The sequence below is a fragment of the Penicillium digitatum genome, chromosome 3 (genome assembly GCF_016767815.1).
Source record: "Penicillium digitatum chromosome 3, complete sequence".
NCBI classification, from domain to species: Eukaryota; Fungi; Ascomycota; class Eurotiomycetes; order Eurotiales; family Aspergillaceae; genus Penicillium; species Penicillium digitatum.
The window spans coordinates 37,982-54,865 of record NC_089386.1 but is presented as its reverse complement, the minus strand read 5'-3'; the positions used below and the strand labels follow the sequence as shown (position 1 = coordinate 54,865).

Below are 16,884 nucleotides of genomic sequence, written 5' to 3'. Positions count from 1 at the left end.
GCAACACGTGATTCTGTATGTTTGCAAGTGGTGCTCTTCAAATACAGTGTAAGAATGAAAATTTGCAATTCTTTATTACAAGGTCTCCCCACCATTCAGAGTCGGCTGCGAACCCTCTGGGGTCCATGCCATTTTTGATACCTGGCTTCCTCTTCCTTTTCTACTATCATGAACTTGGTGATTCACTGGACTCACCTGTACTCCACCCATCATCTACTTTTCCCTGGCGCCAGCAGCCTCTGTCGGGTATCGATGGTCTAGGGACTTAAATCAGTCTTACACTGGTTGCACTAGTTGCCGTTATTCCGCATGAGTGGTCACAAGTGTTGAACGAAATACAGCGTGCTTTCCACTAGACCATGACAAAAACCAAGGTTCCTGTTAATGGCCCAGGGAGGCCGTATTTGAGGTTTGACAACAAGTTCCAACTGGGCCAATGGCCGTTGAACGTCGGTCGAACACCAGACGGGCATTCTGCATCCTTCGGCGCCCTTTTATCTCACAGGCTTTGCATATTCCGATAATCTCCCTAAAGATGAGTGAATAGAGCTAGGAGCTCTGTAGAGACGTGCATTAAATTTGCCAGTCGAAGTCTGTCTTTCTAGACCTCTTCCCCCTGGAGAATCAGAGAAATTCAACCTTTTCTAGCTGCCCTATGTCCCTATCTCGGCCCCTTGACTTGAAAGAGACCTTGGCGCGAAAATATCTCGGTCCCGGACCCCCAGTGGCAAGGTGCACCGTGGCAAGGTGCTCCATGGGCACACTGCCCCTCCTGATACATGGGGTAAGCACAAGTGGACATAAGCACCAGCCCCCTGATTTGTGAAAATCCCTCATTCTAGGCGCCAGGCGTCGGGCTTAGAGCGATTACGGTATGCTCCGTACGGAGGACACGGAGGACAGTCATAGAAATGAAACGGTTTAATCCTCTTGACTGGTAAAACAGGTTGGAATATCCGGTCCAAGGGGAACCTTAGTGGTACTGGACTACGCAGCACTGGAACTAATCCCCCCATGCAACGGGCATGCACTGCTAGTTCTCTTCCCCATATGATCGTCTGGTCCTGCAGGGCTCATGATTTTTTCAAAGTGAGTCTGGGGAAATTGCCCCTCACTTTGGAGAATCCATGCCACACTACTCCGTATGGGGCGCCAAGTACCCTGTGATGCAGGTTCTGTGGCGTGTGAACACCTGGAAGCGAAACAGGAAATTTCCCGTGAATGACAGACATCTGCACCCCTGTTCATGCGTGACAATTCTCGGCTGAAATGGTCGCTCGAAACTCGAAACCCTTGGCCACATGAAGTCCCTTGTTGGTCTTGTATGCCGAGGGTTACTGAAGGGGTATCTTCACGTCAAACCGGAGGCTGATGGGCTTTTTTCTCTTCTTTCTTTTCCCCTTAATGGACCCGAGAGAGAGATTTCGGTTTCCCATTTCCAACGAATCGTCCAGAGATCACTAGCCTACAATAGTCCCTAATGTATTCGACCAATCATTGTGACCTGACTGTGTTTGAACAGGAAAAGAAAGACTTGCACAAGTCCAAATCCATCACCAAAATGCGGGGGGGGGGGGGGGGGGGGGGGGGGAGGGAGGGGATTAAGCGGATCAGCCTACTTTTTTTTTGGTTTTAGTCTGCTTTTTCTTTTTAATCTACTTTTGTTCTGTCCCCCAAGACGGATGACTTGCCACTTTTCAGCAATGTGAAGGATCAACCGTCTCACTATTTATTAGAAAAATCACTATTCTACACATCCATGTCGCTCACTCAGTGACCGCAAGGTGGCTGTGAATTTTGTAATCACATCAATAATGTTCCATACATTCGAGGGGTTTGAGAACCCTACGGCTGCAACTTCTGCCCGCAACCGGTCTACTAGTGAGAGACGTGAATCCATTAGTCGCCGTGTGACAACTTTGCGTGCTTGTACATCTTGTCGCCATCGCAAGATCAAGTGTGATGGCGAGAAGCCATGTGAAGCCTGTCGGTGGTATAAGAAGTCAGACCAGTGCCACTATTCAGACCCGCGGCCGTCGCGGAGGTGAGACCTTCGATCATTTTCTTCAGACGACCATCTAACCAGTTGATTTTATACAGACATGTTGAAAAGCTATCTACAACTCTAGAAGAGTATCGAAGTATCCTGAGAAAGTTGTTCCCAAACTTCTCGCCTGAGTTGCTGGCAAATTTGCCGCGGGAGAAACTCCTTGAGCTCACCACCGTTCCATCGAGCTCTCACTTGCAAACATTATCACATCATGCCACTTCACCATCTACATCGGCTTCCGTGGACGCTCACGTATCACCGTTGTCAAATGACGACGACAACCTCGAGGCTCTGCAAACTATGCCTGAGGAAATCCCGGATAGCCGTAATACCAACTCCTCGGATCTAGTAGAGAGCGTCTCGGATGATGTTAATGGGCTATCGCTATCGGCTCGCCAGCCTTCATCTTACCTTGGAGTATCATCTATCCAGGCCGTGATCAAGGTCATTGTCTGGCTGGATCCAGGCTGTGCCTCATACTTTTCGCGAACTCCTGTAAATGAACCGGAGAACCCGACAGGATGGCCACATCATGGGCCTATTACACCCCCACAACCCCTCATTCCACCCTCAGAGATGCAAATGCTTGATGCATACTTCCTCTACTTCCAAGCCTTCGCTCCTATGATCGATGAGCGCTCCTTCCGCGAGGCCTACTGCACCGGTCGTCGCAGAGATGACCATTGGCTTGCTCTGCTGAACATTGTTCTCGCTCTCGGTTGCATTGCGGCTACAGGACCCGATGATGTGACACACCAAACATACTTCCTGCGGTGCAAGGGTCACCTAACTCTGACTTCCTTGGGAAGTTCCCAGATTGAGACTATCCAGGCGCTGGGCCTGATGGGCGGTTGGTACTGCCACTATATTAGCCAGCCGAATCTGGCATACTCCCTTATGGGCGCTGCGCTGCGTATGGCGGCTGCCTTGGGACTCCATAAAGAGTTTACCGAGACTCGTCAAATACCGAGTGCAGCGAAGCTAGCATCCATGGATCTCAAGCGTCGCGTCTGGTGGTCATTGTTCTGCATGGATACCTGGGCTGGCATGACCCTGGGCCGTCCTAGTTTGGGTCGGATAGGCTCAAATATTACAGTCAAACCTCCCCTTTGCCGAGACAAGGTAGGTCTTTTTTCTCCCCAGAAAGAATGATAACTTAAAAACTGAGATTCAAATAGGGGAACGTCCTCGAGATCCTCCCCTTGGTGGAAAATGTTCGCTTCGCCAAGATCGCAACCCAAGTTCAAGAGTCCCTCGCCGCAGCACCGCTTGTTAAACATCAAGAAATGGCCCACGCAGATGCACAGCTCCTCGAGTGGTGGGACAATCTCCCCTCCGTCCTGAAAGACCATGAGCCTTGCTCTGAGTCAATAAACACGGTCCGTACAGTCATGCGCTGGCGGTACTATAACCAGCGGATCCTCCTGTACCGCCCAACACTGCTCAGCTACGCCATGCGCCGCGTACCTTATATCGCACTGCGATCCGAGGAGCGCACCGCGATCGAAAAATGTCGTGAGTTTGCAGAGGAATCAATTCAGAATATTGCTGCTACGGCGCAGCTAAACCAGCTATGCGGATGGAATGCTGTCTGGTGGACCTTCCAGGCTTCTCTGGTTCCCTTGGTGGGACTGTTCCTCAAGGATACAACGGTAAATGACCCCCGCGCTTCCATTGAGTCCTGTCAGGCGCAAGTGGAAATGGCCATGATGACCCTGGCCCGTATGCAGTCCTTTGGCCATACGGCGAAGCGATCTCTGGATGCTATCTCGCGTATTTACGAGGCTAGCAAGCGGGGGCAGGACCTACCTGATCCTGATTCGTCCGCGAGTATTCTGAGTGCCTCTTATCCCGCTGGTCGGGATATGTCACTCAGGCTCCCGGCGCCCGGACTGAGTCAGGGTAACATGGCAATGAGCGAGAATGGATTCCTCGACCCTCTCGCTGCTACACCCTTCACGGATGATTCAGGGGGCCAGCATCTCTGGGAGTATTTGAGCTGGAGTGACAACAGCTTGTGGCCAGGGGTTGTCACTGATACCGATGAGAGGAACGATGTGACTTTGTTGACCCCCGATTTTGAGAAAGGCCCAAAATTTGGAGAACAACCTGCGTATTTTGATCCCATGCCGGATCCTGGTTATTTTATAAATGGTGGAATTTATTACTGAGAGCTTGTTCCCTTCTCCTCTCTATTCTATTCTTTTGATTTACTTAGAAAGTTTTCGATCCAGCATGTTAGCATAGGGCATATGTGGGAAATGAATGTATGACAGACTTGACTTTTTATTTTCGTCTCAACGCTTCAAGTATATCAATATACTGTAGAATTTCTCAAATTTTTTTCCCCATTATTTTAATGATATGGCTGACACCAACATGGGGGTCCTACTCCATCACATTTTCTTGAATGCTTCGAAGCTGTTGCGCTGATCAGTACAAATTACATGGATCTACCTCATTCGCCTCAACGGTTGGTCAACCCCCAAGCAAGCCATTTGAGAAAACTGAACTCAGACAGAACAAGTGTCATGGAGATTTCGTTAAATTTAATTCAAATCAGACATTCAAAGTGCAGCATAATACCGAGCCAGCGAATCTATCATAGCGTCTCGTCGCTTGGGATCTTCATCCTCAAAAATCTTTTGAACGTGTCTGTTGTGTTTCAGACTTGCAACCTGGCTATACAAGTCACCGTATCCAACTGGGCCGTCCAATTGCACGGGGCCTCTCTTGCGTTTTTCGTCGCGTTCTGACATTGTTTCACTCGAGCCCAGGTGAGCGAGCGAGTTCCTGAGAACATCACCAATGCTCACATTTGCTACTAGGGGGAGTGATGCAAGAGCCTTTGTATAGTACGGGATCAGAGTGCCATTGGATACAATTGATCTGGTGACAGCTGTCAGGCTCAGTGCGCCTCTTCTGATGGCGGGACCCTGTGAGCTGAGAACTTCGGTGAGGTTGCCGATCATTGTGCCGATATCGATCACACCTGTCAACGGGAATGTATTGTTGCCTGGTCTGAGAGTGACGCCTTTGACCGTTGCTTTGCCGATGACCAGGTCTGTATGGCCGCTTTTGAGGTCGAGTGTGATGGTGCCAACTTCAAAGCTGAGGACGGAGGGGTTTGGAAGTGTAATATTGGCAACGAGGTTGGATCCATCATCCTCTGCTGGTAAGAGGAATGTGCTATTTGCAACGGAGAAGCCTGCAAACCTGTTTAAGGCTACAGAGATTAGCCATGGAAGTCGACAATAGTGACGTACTCACCTGGCATTGTCACATCTTTATCCAATACAAAGTGGTTTTTCAGGACTCCGAGATATCCAGTGGTCGCTCCATAGAGCGATAATGCTGTTTCCTTTTGGAGAACGGCTTGACTCACAAAGGTTTCCCAGGAAGTCACATTGAGGATGGGTGTCAACTGGTCCATGACGCCGAGTGAATAATTCCCCTTGATAGTTTGTCCGGGGATCTTGATTCCTGCATATGCATTTTTGTAGCCAGCGGAGCGCACAAAGGTATAGAAGACGACTGGATCGAGTCGAACGCCCAGTGCAAGCTTCAAGTTTACTTTAGCTTCTAGTGTCATCCGCACTGTTTCTGCTGTTGGGTGCATCACTTCGGCATTGACAATTCGCAGATCCGATTTGTTGACGACTAGCTGAGCGATAGCAGGAATCGCGACCAGAAAGCTTTTTCAGTAGAGTCAGTTTGATGATCATCAGGAGAATAAGTAAAAGAGCACTCTGGCGTACAAAACTGGTAAGAAAATCGACAAGAAAATCACATTGGCGATGAGGTACAGACACCAGAATCTCCTGAAATGCCGGCGAAGTTTGTTCTTTTTCGAGATCGAGCTCATTGAGGAGCTGACCTTCTCGAGCTTTGCCGTCTCATCGGTCCCTGGACTGAGAAGCCCTCGATTGACCCCGATAATATACTTTCCTATGCGTAGCGCCATGCTGAAGTTTCTGTAATGGAGAGAAGAACACCTCAAGAGATCTACCTTTATATTTAATAAACGCTCATGAAATTATCATATGTCTATCAGAAGATACCATGGACCTGGGAGATAATTGGGTGGACGATATAGGTTCGCTTCTTTTGCGGGGGATCGCCCCCTTATGCTATTGTAAAATGATAGGTCTTGGAAAAAATTTATAGTCCATATCTAACGAAATGGGTGGCCACGGTTAGAACTAGACATGTTTAAATTAGGGTGTCATACTGCATTTGGTATAAAATCAGACCACATCATCTGACGGCATCTAACCTATCAGATTAAGTAGTCCCAACTTGGCCAGTCAAATTTCAAAAGCGGACGATGAATTCTAACCCAAGTGATTCAAGTAATACAGGTCCGAGGTGTCATAATGTGCCTCACTGGGCAGGGAGTATGCTAAGCCTCACATGCCTTCAATCTCAATCTAAGTGCCCTGGGGTGGGTGGTAGCTATCAGCTTGCTTAGTGTAAATAAACTTGCTTCTAGATCTCCGATCATCACAGCTGGTGATATTCATGCAATCTTAGATACGGGGATATCATCAGCACAAAAAGCGATCTCAAAAGTATCACCAACCTCAGCGTTTGTCGAGATTTCCTCAGACGTCTTGTTTCTGTCATTACAATAATAAGATGGATAGCTACAATTGAAAAGCGTTAGTGTAGTGATATTTGTCAGATGTCGGATAGTTGAAACATCAAGACCAGGAACTGGGGTATAAACGTGCAACTCCGGACTAGAAGCATGAAATTCCCTCGGGCTCTCTGCGTTTCTACGTGAAACCTTCTGTGGGCATTTCGGTCAACCAACTTGAAAGAAAAAAGGTACTTTAAGTCTGGTCTCAGGGTCTCACTGGACTTGTCCAGAACCTACTCTCAATGGCGCAGCATTAACGTCGACATCAGCCAAAGACGTCAAAGCATCTGATATGACTGGCTTGAACTTATCTTCAAAGTCTTTGGATAGTTAAGGATAGACATTTGGCACTTACTCGGGTTGAATTTTTAGTGTATAGAATACGAAGCATTGCAGGGACGTTATAAATCCCCGCAATTCCTTGGCCACTTTCCCCGTCTTTTGGCAGCTCCAACGTGGACCAGTAAATACTACTTGTTTTAGTGAGGTGAAGACCTCAGGTAGAGCTATTCAGTTTGATTATATGCATAGTACATGTGCATACTATGTACGCCTTCTATCTGCTTGAATACCGGGCCTCAGTGTTTAAATCAGGGACCAGTGTACAACTGTGGGGGGACACTATGAAATCAACAGAAAACATACAATTTCCAACTTTCAATTCCAAAGAAGGCATAAGAATTGACAAGCCGGTCTTAAGGGGGCTGTAATGCCTCTAATTGTATGTACTTTGTTCATCGCCTGAAGGTATACTTCCCGTCCCGATTAGGCAATATCGCACTGGACACGGACCATGCTGAGTCAGCGCGACATCAGGCCTCCAGGGCTAGTGGTGGCATCAACATCTTCCACGAAACATCCGATTTACCTGGCACGAATCATATGGAATAAAAATCCAGTGATTGAATTCACGTTCACAGTCATTACAGGGTTCAACGCCAAAAATTTTAGTTGGATGTATAGCTCCTTGCTTCCTCCCACGACATCCGCTAAGGGGTTCATCAAGACGCCCAATTATGCGAGCTAGCCGAAACAGACAATCTAGCAACCTTTGATTTTCTTCGTTTGGTTGTTATTGAAGTACAAAAAAGAAAGACCTAAAGTCCAAGGTAAGAGAATGGCTCTCTTCAACTCGTCAGCGCGAGTCTTCCTCGCCGCAATCGTTCTTCGCCTCATCCTCCTCGTCTATGGAGGCTGGCAGGACGCGCATTCCGCTGTGAAATACACCGATATTGATTACATGGTGTTCACTGATGCTGCCCGTTACGTTGCAAATGGCGAGTCGCCCTATGCTCGCGATACTTACCGCTACACGCCACTCTTGGCATGGATGCTTCTCCCGACTGCATGGGAGGCTGCCACGCCTTGGTCAGCATTGACTTTCACCTTCGGAAAGGCGCTTTTTGCACTGTCTGATGTACTTGCTGGATGGCTTGTTGTCAAGCTACTTGTCCAATGCTATCGCTTTCCTGTCGAGCGCGCGCTGCGATATGTGGCCGCTGTTTGGCTGTGGAACCCCATGGTTGCCAATATCAGCACCCGTGGTAGTTCCGAGGGAATGCTCGGCGTGCTTGTTGCGGCGCTTCTATGGGCAACTTTGACAAAGAAGCCTACCCTTGCTGGGGTTATACTGGGTTTTGCTGTACATTTCAAAATTTATCCGTTCATCTATGGTGTCTCCATTCTCTGGTGGTGGGATGCTGAGCGCGATGGGTCTTTAATGGCTTGCCCAAGTCTGCTGTCAAAGGTATTCGGGTTCATTACGCCGTCCCGGGTGAAATTCACTGTCGCAGCACTGGCCAGTTTCGTGGCATTGAATCTCGTCATGTACCTCCAGTACGGCCACCCATTCCTACACCACACATTCTTCCACCACCTTACTCGCATCGATCACCGCCACAATTTCTCCCCATATAGTACACTGCTATATCTGTCTGCTGCCGGTGGAGCGGAAACTCGCTTTGAGGCGCTGGCCTTCCTCCCGCAGTTAACCCTTGTGGTTGTTGCTTTGCCTCTTGTTCTAGCAAAGAAGAACCTGGCTACTGCGATGCTCGCGCAAACCTTTACATTTGTAACTTTCAACAAAGTCTGTACTAGTCAGGTATGTGATTTCGTCCGAAATTGGTCATACTGGCAGCTAACCTGTCTAGTATTTCCTCTGGTACCTCATCCTGCTTCCGTTTTACCTACCCTTCTCCTCGCTTGTTCGCAAGCCCACTCTTGGCATATCAGCAGCCATGCTATGGATTGCTGGACAGGTATGTATTATTTACTGACCATCCGATGTCACAATGTTCAGACTACAGCTCTGACATACTATATAGGCCCTTTGGCTGCACCAAGGGTACAACCTCGAATTCCTAGGGCTGCCATCCTTTGTGCCTGGGCTGTTCCTCGCAGGGCTCTTCTTCTTCGCCGTGAATGTCTGGATTTTGGGCATCATCGTTCGGGATGGTGGGGACGATGCTGGTGAGATCACAAATGCACCAAAATGAGAGGGGAACTACATTTATCTAATGGAGATGTGTTCACAGTGACGGGTCTGAGATAAATGCAACCAAGATTGACCAGGATGACATTGAACCATGTACATTAAATACAACCCAATCCAGCAGACATTTTATGGGTCAGTATGACCGAGAAAACCAAGCCAACCGGCAAAACCACAAGAGAACGATTCTCCGATTCCCCCCCCGATTCAGTACTCTTATCCACGAGTGGCGTTGAAAGAGGATAGTGCTTTTGCACTCAAAAAGCAGGCTGCCCTCTCGAAGACGGCTAGTCGAGAGCGGAAAAGCCGGGCGACAAGAAAAGTGGCATTGAGCGCAGTTTTTGTTTCCCTTCTCTGGATCGAAGAAGTTTGCAGCCCATCAGACGATTGCATACTCTGACACTTTAAGAGAAAGAAGAAGGAGAAAAAACAAAGAAGCGAGAGAAAGAGTATGCCAGAACGGCAAGTGGCAGCCAATATGTGCTTGAATATGACAGCCACCGGCGTGATGTCACAAAAGGGCAAGTGTGGAATGCTGAACAAGAAACTCGTTGAGATGTCAGAAACGATGAAAGGGTATTAGTGAACTACGAAAGTACAAGGCGAAAAAAGGTCAGAATACCCAAAAGGGGACCAAAGCAAGCTGTGAGCCTAGTGAGAGTTGGAGCTGTCCGCAAGAAGACTGTACGTGTTCACTTGGATGCCCAGGGGGCGAGCCCGGGGCATCAAGGCGCCCACAATTTGATGGTCACTGTACTCCGCGGCTAGTCCATCTGTAAGCGCGATAAATGAGGCCGATGGTCGGTTTCTGCGCAAAGATTCCAGAATGTCTTCACTCCACAGGCCTGTGCACTTATTATTATCAAGCTGGAAATAAGGGTTCAGAGGTGGACATCTTGAGTCAAGATCGATGAAACGGATCCGCAAATACTCCAGGGCAGGGAGTACAGATAGACACTCGATTGCCTTGACCACCATTGCCTCGAACGCACGAATAAACGCAAGGCTCGTAATTTTGCTTATCCCCAGGCTCATCTGCGACCAGTGATGCGATTTGTCCGCCTTCTGACAGCACGCCTTGACTACAAGGTCCAAGTACCTGAGCGGAGAACAAGAATTGAATGCTGTAGCCCCTTGCTTTAGTGTCTCAAAGAAGTACCAGCATACACGACCGGTGTAGGCAAAAGATTCCAAGTGCGCGGCTCTCTCGCCAAGCAGGCTGCAGATGGGAGGAAGTGAGCTTCGAGGTCCAGAAAGCCCAGTCAGCAAAGTATTTTTGGTGTCAAATCCCTCCAGGCTGAGATTGATGTGTCGGATTGTAGCTGGAGGGCGAGTGAAGATGTTGATCATGATGAAGTACGCATTCAGATGGGGTTGAGCCCAAGCACACTGCCATTCACTCAAAGCTGGCAATGCCCGCGAAATATTGTGCCAGTCGTCTAGTTGTCGCATCAGGTTCCAGGCGCCACGCATTATAAATGTCTGTATGTGTTCAAGAACAGGTAGACGCCGTGGAATGAGAGCTTGCAGACTGTACATGCCACGACTGTGGCGGAAGTGTCGGATCATAGGCGGGTTTTTGCAGTGGCCACCCTCCAGGGTGAGAACTCGGGCAGTAGGGAAAAATCGTCGAATCAGCTCAAAAATTTCCTCCAAGGAAGCATTGTTCGTCACGCGGTGATAATAAAACATGTCATTTCCCTGATGATCATGGTTCAATTGCATCGATACAACGCGCCCAGCGGCTGCCTGAGCAGTATGTTGCTCCGCATTCAAGCGAGAAATGTCAGGCTGAAGAGCCCGATCTCCCCAGATAGGCATCCAAATCTCAATGTGGCAGACGTAAGTAATCAAATGCTGGTTTCTCTTGAACCACCGCACACAGCTGGCCAATTCTTCTCTGCTGCCCTTGATTCTGACTATGCAAAAAGTCAGTTGTCCGTACAATCGTTTTAAAATTTTAGATTCCCAGTCAGAAAAAGCTTACTATGGCGGTAGATTCGGCTTTGAACAAGTCCAGTCCATACCCGGCAAGTCAAGGCCAGGTTGGAAAGGGCCTTCCGCCGTGGATGATGCAGGGCCTTACTCCAGTTCTGGGCAGAAGTTTTACCATATGATGAATGATTACCAGCAGAGGCTCTTTTGCCAAAGACATGATCCAGAATAATCTCATGGATCTCAACTGGGAGGTCCATGAATTGATTTCCCAACTGGGCTGGGGCTGACATAGTCAATGCGGGGACTGTTGCGGGGAGTTGAGATTGGCCCTCACTGGCAGGGATAGGACTGGAGGTGTGGTTTTCAAAGAAATGCCGGCAAAGAAATTTTGCACCGGGGCTGCAGTCTGATTTCCCTACGATTGCAGGAAATACAACGGGTGCAGTGGCTATTGAATTGACCGACACTGACCAGAGAGGAGAAATTGCGGAAATGCTGAGGAGCGGTAGAGATAGAGATAGGAGATGATCAGGGGAGTTAGAGGTCATTAGTGCGACTTGCTCTACTTCAGAAGAGAAACTGCAGCCTGGTGGCTAGAGGTTGGCATATGTCAGTGAGCAAACAGGTCTTGCCGGCGCCATGCATATACGGCAGTACTCACCTTACAACTGTGTTTGGGTGGTGATATCAAAGCAGCATTGGCCCGATATTTGGTCTCAATACAGGCGGTAGATTCCAGTGGATCAAATTCACGAGGAAAGGGAATAAGTTACAGAAATGGAGGGGTTCGCCCAGCAAGCTGTTGGGGAGCCTAGGGAGGCGGATTAGATGGGATTGGCAGGGTGAGAGACGAACCCGGCCGTAAGCGAAGAGAGGAGAAGAAGATGAAATGGAACAGATCATCTAATAGAGAAGAAAATAGATGAAAAGTACAAAGATATAGGTAGGATGTGGCGATGTATTGGGGGAGGTTGAATGTAAAGAGGAGAGACGTTGCGCGACACGGACCCTTTCAACTGTAGGAATACTTTCTATTCTGACTTTAGAGAACGAGAACGAACGCAGATAAAGATTTAAAACATGAATGATTCAAATAGATCGTATGTTACATTATACATGTATTGATTTGCAACATTATCGTCTCAAACACGATGTGCGGCCGTGAGAGCACCCTTGGCTCTACAGTCATGCCGTAGAAACTTGACAGAGATGATCTCTACCTAGTCATTGTAATTCAGCTCTGAAAAACTTTACCCATAGAAAAACATAAGGCACACATCAGCAAATGAAGGGAAGGGTATCGATGCAGAATAGACGCTACAAAACCGTTGCAAAGAAAAATAAGGCGGAAGCTAACGCTTGCGCCTGAAACGGAAACGAAGGCCATCATCACTATCTGAATCGCGCTCCTCGCGGGTTCTCTTCGGGCGCCTAGCTGGAGTTGGGTCTGGAGTCGGCTCAGGAGAGGTGCGTGCAGTCGTTGACAGCTCGGAGCATGATGGGGCAAGCTCACCACGACGATCCTCGGAGCCCGGATCCGCAAGCTCGATTCGAGAGTTCGTCTCGGTGGTATTGCCGCCCCAGTAGTGATCGCCGATTCCATAGTCTTTGCGGGTTACTTCTTCTAGGGGAACGATCACCGTCTGGATGCGAGCTCGACCACGCGGCTCGCCTTTTCGCCGGAATTTCTTGAAGTTCTTGCGCCCGTTCCATTGGTCGTCCCATCGATTCGAGCTGCCAACCTCGCGGGCCGGTGCATTCCGGGCGGGAATCTCCATTTCTTCCACAATGGCCAGGTTCTTCAATTGGTCCACATCCACATCACCCATGTCGCTTGCATGGGTGTCTTCCTCGGCCTTGCGTTGTTGCTCTTCATCTTCTCGGTGTCTTCGCGCGGCCTCGAGCACGTCGAGTTTAGGTCGCTTGCGTTTCGGGGCCTCCGTTTCGGTGACTACGGCTTCACCCTGTGGGTAGTGGCGAGTCATCTCTGCACGACGACGCTTCATTGCACGGGCGCCCGGGAGAAGATCAGCGACCGTATCCTCCTCAGGATCTTCCTTTACTGTATCAAGGGACTGGGGTGCTTGGGACGGTGATTGCGTTTCGATGTCCATGGTCTGGGTGGAGTTGATATTGATGTTTTCTCCTTCAGGCGCATAGACTGGGACAGATTCCATGTCGAATCCGTCATCGAAGGCTTTCATTTTACTGACGTATGCACGCACACGGGGGATCTTGGACCGAGCTGCTGAGGGCTGACTAGTCTTAGGATCAGGGGGCGATCCCGATTCGGACACGACGGGCACGACAGAAATTGCTCGTTGGCTGGTTTGCACAGCCTCGACTGCTGGTGTAGATGCGAAGATCTGACTAGAGCCCTCCTCCGCGGGCAAGGCACGACAGAGGGGCGATGCATCATTTCCCAGGATGGCGTCAAGGAATTCTCGTTGCTCTATCACGCGTTGGTCCGTCATCAGGGCAACTTCATTACCGACGTCAATAGACCACTGTTCGAGGTCTCCTTTTGATCGAAAGCGAACAAGAACGACGCCACCGGAACCGTGCCGCTCACCTCCCACGCCCTTCCCCCCTGCTGCCTTTTTCATGAACCGAACGATGTCTGGGGCAGTTGTGACCCCATCTTCAACCTGGTAGAAAAGCGTCTTTCCTTGGCCATTGTTTATTGGACCTTGCAGATTCTCAAACTGGGCTGGATCACCGAAGATAAACGTATATCCCTCGAAGACATTAAGACGTGCGGAGTTCGGAGCGAAAGCAGCGGCGGGGCGCTGAGTTGGCTCTTTTCCAGGAGGAGGGAGATGTTGATTTGGATCGGGCCACGCCAATTTAAAGTCGATTTCGAGAGGACAGAGTGACTCGTCGTTCTCAAGATCAGCGGGAGTAGCCGCGTAGACGAGTGCATCGATGTATGAATCATCTACAATATACTTCCCGTTGACGAGCGCCTGAAGACCCTTGGCTGTATTTCGTTTACGCTGTACCACATGTGTTGTGTGATCGACAATGTAGTCCATGATGGTCTTAATGTCGAGGTCCTCTAGACGTGAGCGAACATGGGCTAGAGGATCCTCACCTCGAACCTGCTTGGAGGAGGCTGACAAAGTTAGAATCACGGGTTCCCATTTGATACTATCGAAATCATCAGCTGGAATTCAAATCAATCATAAACAGAGATACACACCGGAGCGTATGCCGGTATTTCGCGAGCTGGATGACATGCTCATCCCTCTTGTCCAACTTGCATTCTCCATGGATTCTCCTTTCATCAACGACCGTTCCTTTCTTCGAGTCCAAATCGGTTATAGTAATAGTGGATCGTGCTCGTGGTGATAACTGGGCCCGAATTAGCCAGAGAATGTATGTTTTCGCGGGGGAATCAACCGTACCCCATCTCTCGAATTCACCGGTGAGATTTCAATGGTCATATGCTTGCGGGATATCGAAGTATGATTGACAGCATGGCGGACTATTCGATAAGAGGTCAGGTAAAAGGTGTGATCATCAAACTGAATGAGGCCATACCTCCATCTCGATGGAATCGACCGAATAAATACTTCTTTCCAGGGCGCAGCCACACACGCTTCCCTATGAGGATTTAGCGATCGATCGATCCCTTTAGATTTAAAACCCCACCTTCCAGAAAATCACCGGTCGAATCGAGAATCCACATGACGATGAGTCCGCCGGGGTTTATTGTTCAGCGTTAGGCTACGTAGCTGAGAGGCGCGCTCAAATTGAACACGAATCCACGTGACTACGCGTCAAATTAAATGCCGCGCTCTCTCCTCTGAAGGATCCTCCATCAGTCATCGATGGGACACTGGAAAAGAATGGAGTCATCAGAGAAGAGTCCTGCCTGTGGTCCACTGCCTGAACCGGCTCCTAGTGAGGATTCTGGCACTCTGAAATATCAGCTACTCGGTCCGTCTTTAACCAAAGCGGGCCAAGACTCAGTAGATCAGCTAAAGGTGCGCTTGATGAGATTGTATCTTTGTTCAGCTAAAGCTGAGCTCGAGCTTCCAGGTATCGGAGATTATCTACAATGCCTCCAAGGGCTCTAAATTCTTTAATCACGAGCAAGATCGGGATCGAAATCTTACTCTGAAAATCGAACGCATTTTAAAAGAAAAGGCACGGCTAGAACGTCTTGACTTGAGCAGTGATCTACGATGTGCCGATGAATATCTCACCGAGCTAGAGTTGAGTCGAGATCTTTCTCAATATGTCATTCATGTGGATTGTGACGCATTCTTTGCCGCTGTTGAGGAGCTTGGCCGGCCCGAGTTGAAGACAGTGCCTATGGCGGTGGGTAGAGGAGTCCTGACAACCTGCAATTATGTGGCGAGGAAGTTTGGCGTTAGAAGTGGTATGGCTTCGTTTGTCGCGAAAAAGCTCTGCCCGCAGCTGGTTCTTTTGCCACCGAACTACGACAAATACACCACAAAGGCTAAGGAAATTCGCGCTATCATAGCCGAATATGACCCTCTTTTTGAAAGTGCGAGTATAGACGAAGCCTATTTGAATATCACAGCTTACTGCGACGAAAACCACCGAGAGCCTGATGAGGTTGTTCAGCGACTGCGGGCAGAGATATTGGAAACAACTGAGGTGTCTGTTTCAGCCGGAATTGGTGCTAATGCAAAGATCGCAAAGATTGCTTCCAACCTCAACAAGCCTAACGGGCAATTTCAAGTTCCCAATGAGCGAGAGGCAATCATGGACTTCATGTGTGACCTGCCGGTCCGCAAAGTCAATGGAATTGGCCGAGCATTCGAGCGCGAGCTGAAATCAATAGGCATCGAAAAATGTGGTGACATCTTCCATCATCGTGCTTTTTTAACCAAGTTATTCGGAGAGAAGGCTTTCCAATTCCTGGCCCAGTGCTATCTCGGTCTTGGGCGGACCAAAATTGAACCTGTCGAGACCCAGGTCCGAAAAAGTGTCAGTACAGAGACCACGTTTCATGACATTGGAGACAAGGAGGAACTGCGAGCCAAATTATGGTGGGCTGCGCAGGAGCTTGCAAAGGATCTGGCGCGGACTCAGTTCAAAGGTCGCACGCTTGCCTTGAAAGTCAAACTGCATACTTTCGAAGTACTCACGCGTCAGACAGCTCCATCTCGTGCCGTCTCCCTGGCAAAAGACTTGTACTCCTTCGCTTTGCCCATGCTTGCCAAGCTTGAGAAGGATATTCCGAACCTAAAGCTACGGCTTCTGGGTCTTCGGTGCTCGAATTTGGTCAGCACTCAGAAGGTTGGGATCAACTTTTTCGGCATAGCGACACAACCAAAACCTGCTCCCGAGTCTCCTTCTGAGCCCACTCCTATGTTGGCCTCTGGTGTAAATATAGATCACGAGATTTGTGCAGAGGAGGCTTTCGAGGCAGCGGCTCGCCAAGAAATCCAGGATGAGATGAACGATCTAGAGCGGCTGAGTCAAGAAACGCCCAATCTTTCTATCGTTCGTGAGCCAGAGACCTCTGCGGCCCCAGAAGTGATTGAAGTACCCCCGATGTGGGATTGTCCCATTTGTACATGGCCACAGGTCGCAGATGATCGCTCATTCAACGAGCATGTGGACTTCTGTCTCTCTCGGCAGACGATTCTGGAAGTGGCGCAGCACACCTCGGAAGAGACATCCTTGATACCCCACAGTTCCAAAAAAAGGAAGACGCCGTCACTGGCTAGTGTTCCTGAAATAGACCCAAAACAAAAGCGGCTTTTTTTTCAATGACTCTTTTCC

At 49.1% G+C, this 16,884-nt stretch overlaps 6 protein-coding genes across 6 annotated transcripts; 3 read left to right on the top strand and 3 right to left on the bottom strand.

The window, feature by feature from the left end:
* Positions 1-1,814: 1,814 nt before the first annotated feature.
* On the top strand, positions 1,815-4,221 carry Pdw03_7590 (Fungal transcriptional regulatory protein, N-terminal; the record flags this gene model as incomplete). Its single annotated transcript, XM_014677259.1, has 3 exons — positions 1,815-2,044; positions 2,101-3,172; positions 3,229-4,221. The coding sequence occupies 3 exons, from the start codon at positions 1,815-1,817 to the stop codon at positions 4,219-4,221; spliced, it is 2,295 nt and encodes a 764-aa protein (XP_014532745.1).
* A 396-nt stretch (positions 4,222-4,617) lies between these two features.
* On the bottom strand, positions 4,618-6,014 carry Pdw03_7589 (cytochrome P450; the record flags this gene model as incomplete). Its single annotated transcript, XM_066101705.1, has 3 exons — positions 4,618-5,266; positions 5,317-5,745; positions 5,809-6,014. 3 exons carry the CDS (start codon positions 6,012-6,014, stop codon positions 4,618-4,620), a joined length of 1,284 nt encoding a protein of 427 aa, XP_065956788.1.
* A 1,795-nt stretch (positions 6,015-7,809) lies between these two features.
* On the top strand, positions 7,810-9,243 carry Pdw03_7588 (Mannosyltransferase (PIG-M), putative; the record flags this gene model as incomplete). Its single annotated transcript, XM_014677257.2, has 4 exons — positions 7,810-8,793; positions 8,843-8,950; positions 9,017-9,161; positions 9,227-9,243. 4 exons carry the CDS (start codon positions 7,810-7,812, stop codon positions 9,241-9,243), a joined length of 1,254 nt encoding a protein of 417 aa, XP_014532743.2.
* A 591-nt stretch (positions 9,244-9,834) lies between these two features.
* Pdw03_7587 (F-box-like domain-containing protein) lies at positions 9,835-11,411 on the bottom strand (the record flags this gene model as incomplete). Its single annotated transcript, XM_014677256.1, has 2 exons — positions 9,835-11,102; positions 11,171-11,411. 2 exons carry the CDS (start codon positions 11,409-11,411, stop codon positions 9,835-9,837), a joined length of 1,509 nt encoding a protein of 502 aa, XP_014532742.1.
* A 1,062-nt stretch (positions 11,412-12,473) lies between these two features.
* Pdw03_7586 (DNA damage response protein RcaA) lies at positions 12,474-14,812 on the bottom strand (the record flags this gene model as incomplete). Its single annotated transcript, XM_014677255.2, has 5 exons — positions 12,474-14,271; positions 14,324-14,475; positions 14,529-14,608; positions 14,665-14,727; positions 14,776-14,812. 5 exons carry the CDS (start codon positions 14,810-14,812, stop codon positions 12,474-12,476), a joined length of 2,130 nt encoding a protein of 709 aa, XP_014532741.2.
* Positions 14,813-14,972: 160 nt separating this feature from the next.
* Pdw03_7585 (DNA-directed polymerase kappa, putative) lies at positions 14,973-16,875 on the top strand (the record flags this gene model as incomplete). Its single annotated transcript, XM_014677254.2, has 2 exons — positions 14,973-15,110; positions 15,166-16,875. The coding sequence occupies 2 exons, from the start codon at positions 14,973-14,975 to the stop codon at positions 16,873-16,875; spliced, it is 1,848 nt and encodes a 615-aa protein (XP_014532740.2).
* Between the last annotated feature and the right edge of the window lie 9 nt (positions 16,876-16,884).